This window comes from Cucurbita pepo, unplaced genomic scaffold, assembly GCF_002806865.2.
Source record: "Cucurbita pepo subsp. pepo cultivar mu-cu-16 unplaced genomic scaffold, ASM280686v2 Cp4.1_scaffold000614, whole genome shotgun sequence".
In the NCBI taxonomy this organism is placed as follows: Eukaryota; Viridiplantae; Streptophyta; class Magnoliopsida; order Cucurbitales; family Cucurbitaceae; genus Cucurbita; species Cucurbita pepo.
The window spans coordinates 16,267-17,953 of NW_019646840.1; the positions used below are offsets into that span (position 1 = coordinate 16,267).

Consider the following 1,687-nt stretch of genomic DNA (forward strand, 5'->3'; position numbering starts at 1 on the left):
TTACAGAACATTTAAATTTGTCGATAGGAGTATCAAGTGGTAATAAGAACCACTACATGAAGAAACATTTTTCCAGCTTATTGAACATTAACCCTCGAACCCTCTCTCTATACATCAAAACAGAACAAATATATTGATTCTACAAACCTTTATATTGATATGCACGCTCTTCACAAAAGTTGATGAGATGAAGAGATAAGTATACATGGTGCCTGATGAATCATTGAAGTAAATTGATGTTCATCTCATCATTTGTGAGCCCTGCCTGGGCGCTGGCAGCCTCCATCATCCCGTTGCGTATTTGGCCACTGATATCTCTAACATGGCCCGGACCGTGTGGTATGAATACAGTCGTGTTCTTTGAGGAATGCCCGAGGTCCTTGATGGTGTCAAAATATTGAGTGATCAAGATCAGATCCATGACCTCTTTGGCTGAGGTACCTTCCACCTTATGAGAGAAGTTCAAGATATTTTCTCTCAGACCATCGGTGATCGCTTGTCTCTGCCTTGCCACACCGACACCGCCTAGGTATTTTGCTTCAGCTTCAGCTTCTGCCTTCTTGACTACGAGCACCTTCTCCGCTTCGCCTTTGTATACACTTGCAAGTTGAAGCCTTTGAGCTATAGCAAAAAAAAAAAGTACCCTACAAAGCTGAGGATCTCATAATAGAGAGGAGGCAAACAAAATTTTGAAAAGTGAAGATTATATGATAGTCCATGCAATGCCCATTCAGAAGGAGAGCAGGGTCTGTTGGCTCCACCAGGAAATAATGGACAAGGCATGTTTTGGCAGAGGAACAAGGGCCCTTCCTATATGATATGACAAACAAAATGACTAAGATCATTACCTGCATTAATCTCATTCATTGCCCTGCGCACAGAAGCATCTGGTATTATATCGACCATTAGAATGTGCTCGATATTGTATCCATAATCTCCCATCACCTGATTCAGAGGGTGAATATGTGTTGAAATCTTTATGTCGGTCATTTTAGGAGGTCCCAACCAAATTATATATCTAAGATGCACCAAATAATTATATTATAGGCTAATCATGATGAAAATAAACGAGAAGCATTTACAATTTTTCTAGGCTGCAATCAACGAAAGTTACCGAAACGGGTATAACGCAGAGTACTTAAGAATACTACATATTTTGTAAATGCTGACAGGGATCCAGTGGCCATATATATTCGAAGCTTGAACATACATATTCGAAGCATACATTCCAAGTTACACATAGTTCTACAAATAAAAAATCTACCAAGTAAATATAGGCTACATAATCTCAAATTTCTATAATTCATTTTTCTGCACAATCTAGACAGCTCTTATAAATAAAAGATTTCACATGATTTGGTGCAAAAAAATGGAAATGAATGAAACGCAGGTTAAACGAAACAGCATGACATCCAAAAGCTAAAAGTCGGCCAAAATGTGTCTCTGGTTTGGAGGGATAATTCAAGTGAGGAGAAACATAATGAAGGGAAAGTCACCTTCTCAAGTTCCTCTGATACAGCTTTAGCAACTTCACCCTTTTGTTCAAAGAGCTCATCCAAATTCATTTTTGGGACAACGGCACGAACCACTTCAATGAATATCCAAAATGCATTAGTTAGTACTAATCAACCCATGAAAAAAGGAATTATAGAGCTAAATAGTGACTGTGAAATCAAAGCATATACCA

General features: G+C 38.5%; 1 protein-coding gene across 1 annotated transcript; it reads right to left on the reverse strand.

The window, feature by feature from the left end:
• Positions 1–1,592, reverse strand: LOC111785642 (protein PPLZ12). The gene is made up of 3 exons (XM_023666015.1): positions 1,497–1,592; positions 849–945; positions 1–621 (listed from the first exon to the last, which is right to left on the reverse strand). Exons 1-3 carry the CDS (start codon positions 1,563–1,565, stop codon positions 221–223), a joined length of 567 nt encoding a protein of 188 aa, XP_023521783.1. The 5' UTR covers positions 1,566–1,592; the 3' UTR covers positions 1–220.
• Positions 1,593–1,687: the final 95 nt, after the last annotated feature.

Bases quoted from the DNA above. Each gene is read 5' to 3' on its own strand.
- LOC111785642 (XM_023666015.1), bottom strand. From the start codon at position 1,565: ATGAATTTGGATGAGCTCTTTGAACAAAAGGGTGAAGTTGCTAAAGCT. The intron at 946-1,496 runs GTGACTTTCCCT...CCTCTGAATCAG, and splicing joins TATCAGAGGAACTTGAGAAG to GTGATGGGAGATTATGGATA. The intron at 622-848 runs GTAATGATCTTA...TTTTTGCTATAG, and splicing joins AATGAATGAGATTAATGCAG to CTCAAAGGCTTCAACTTGCA.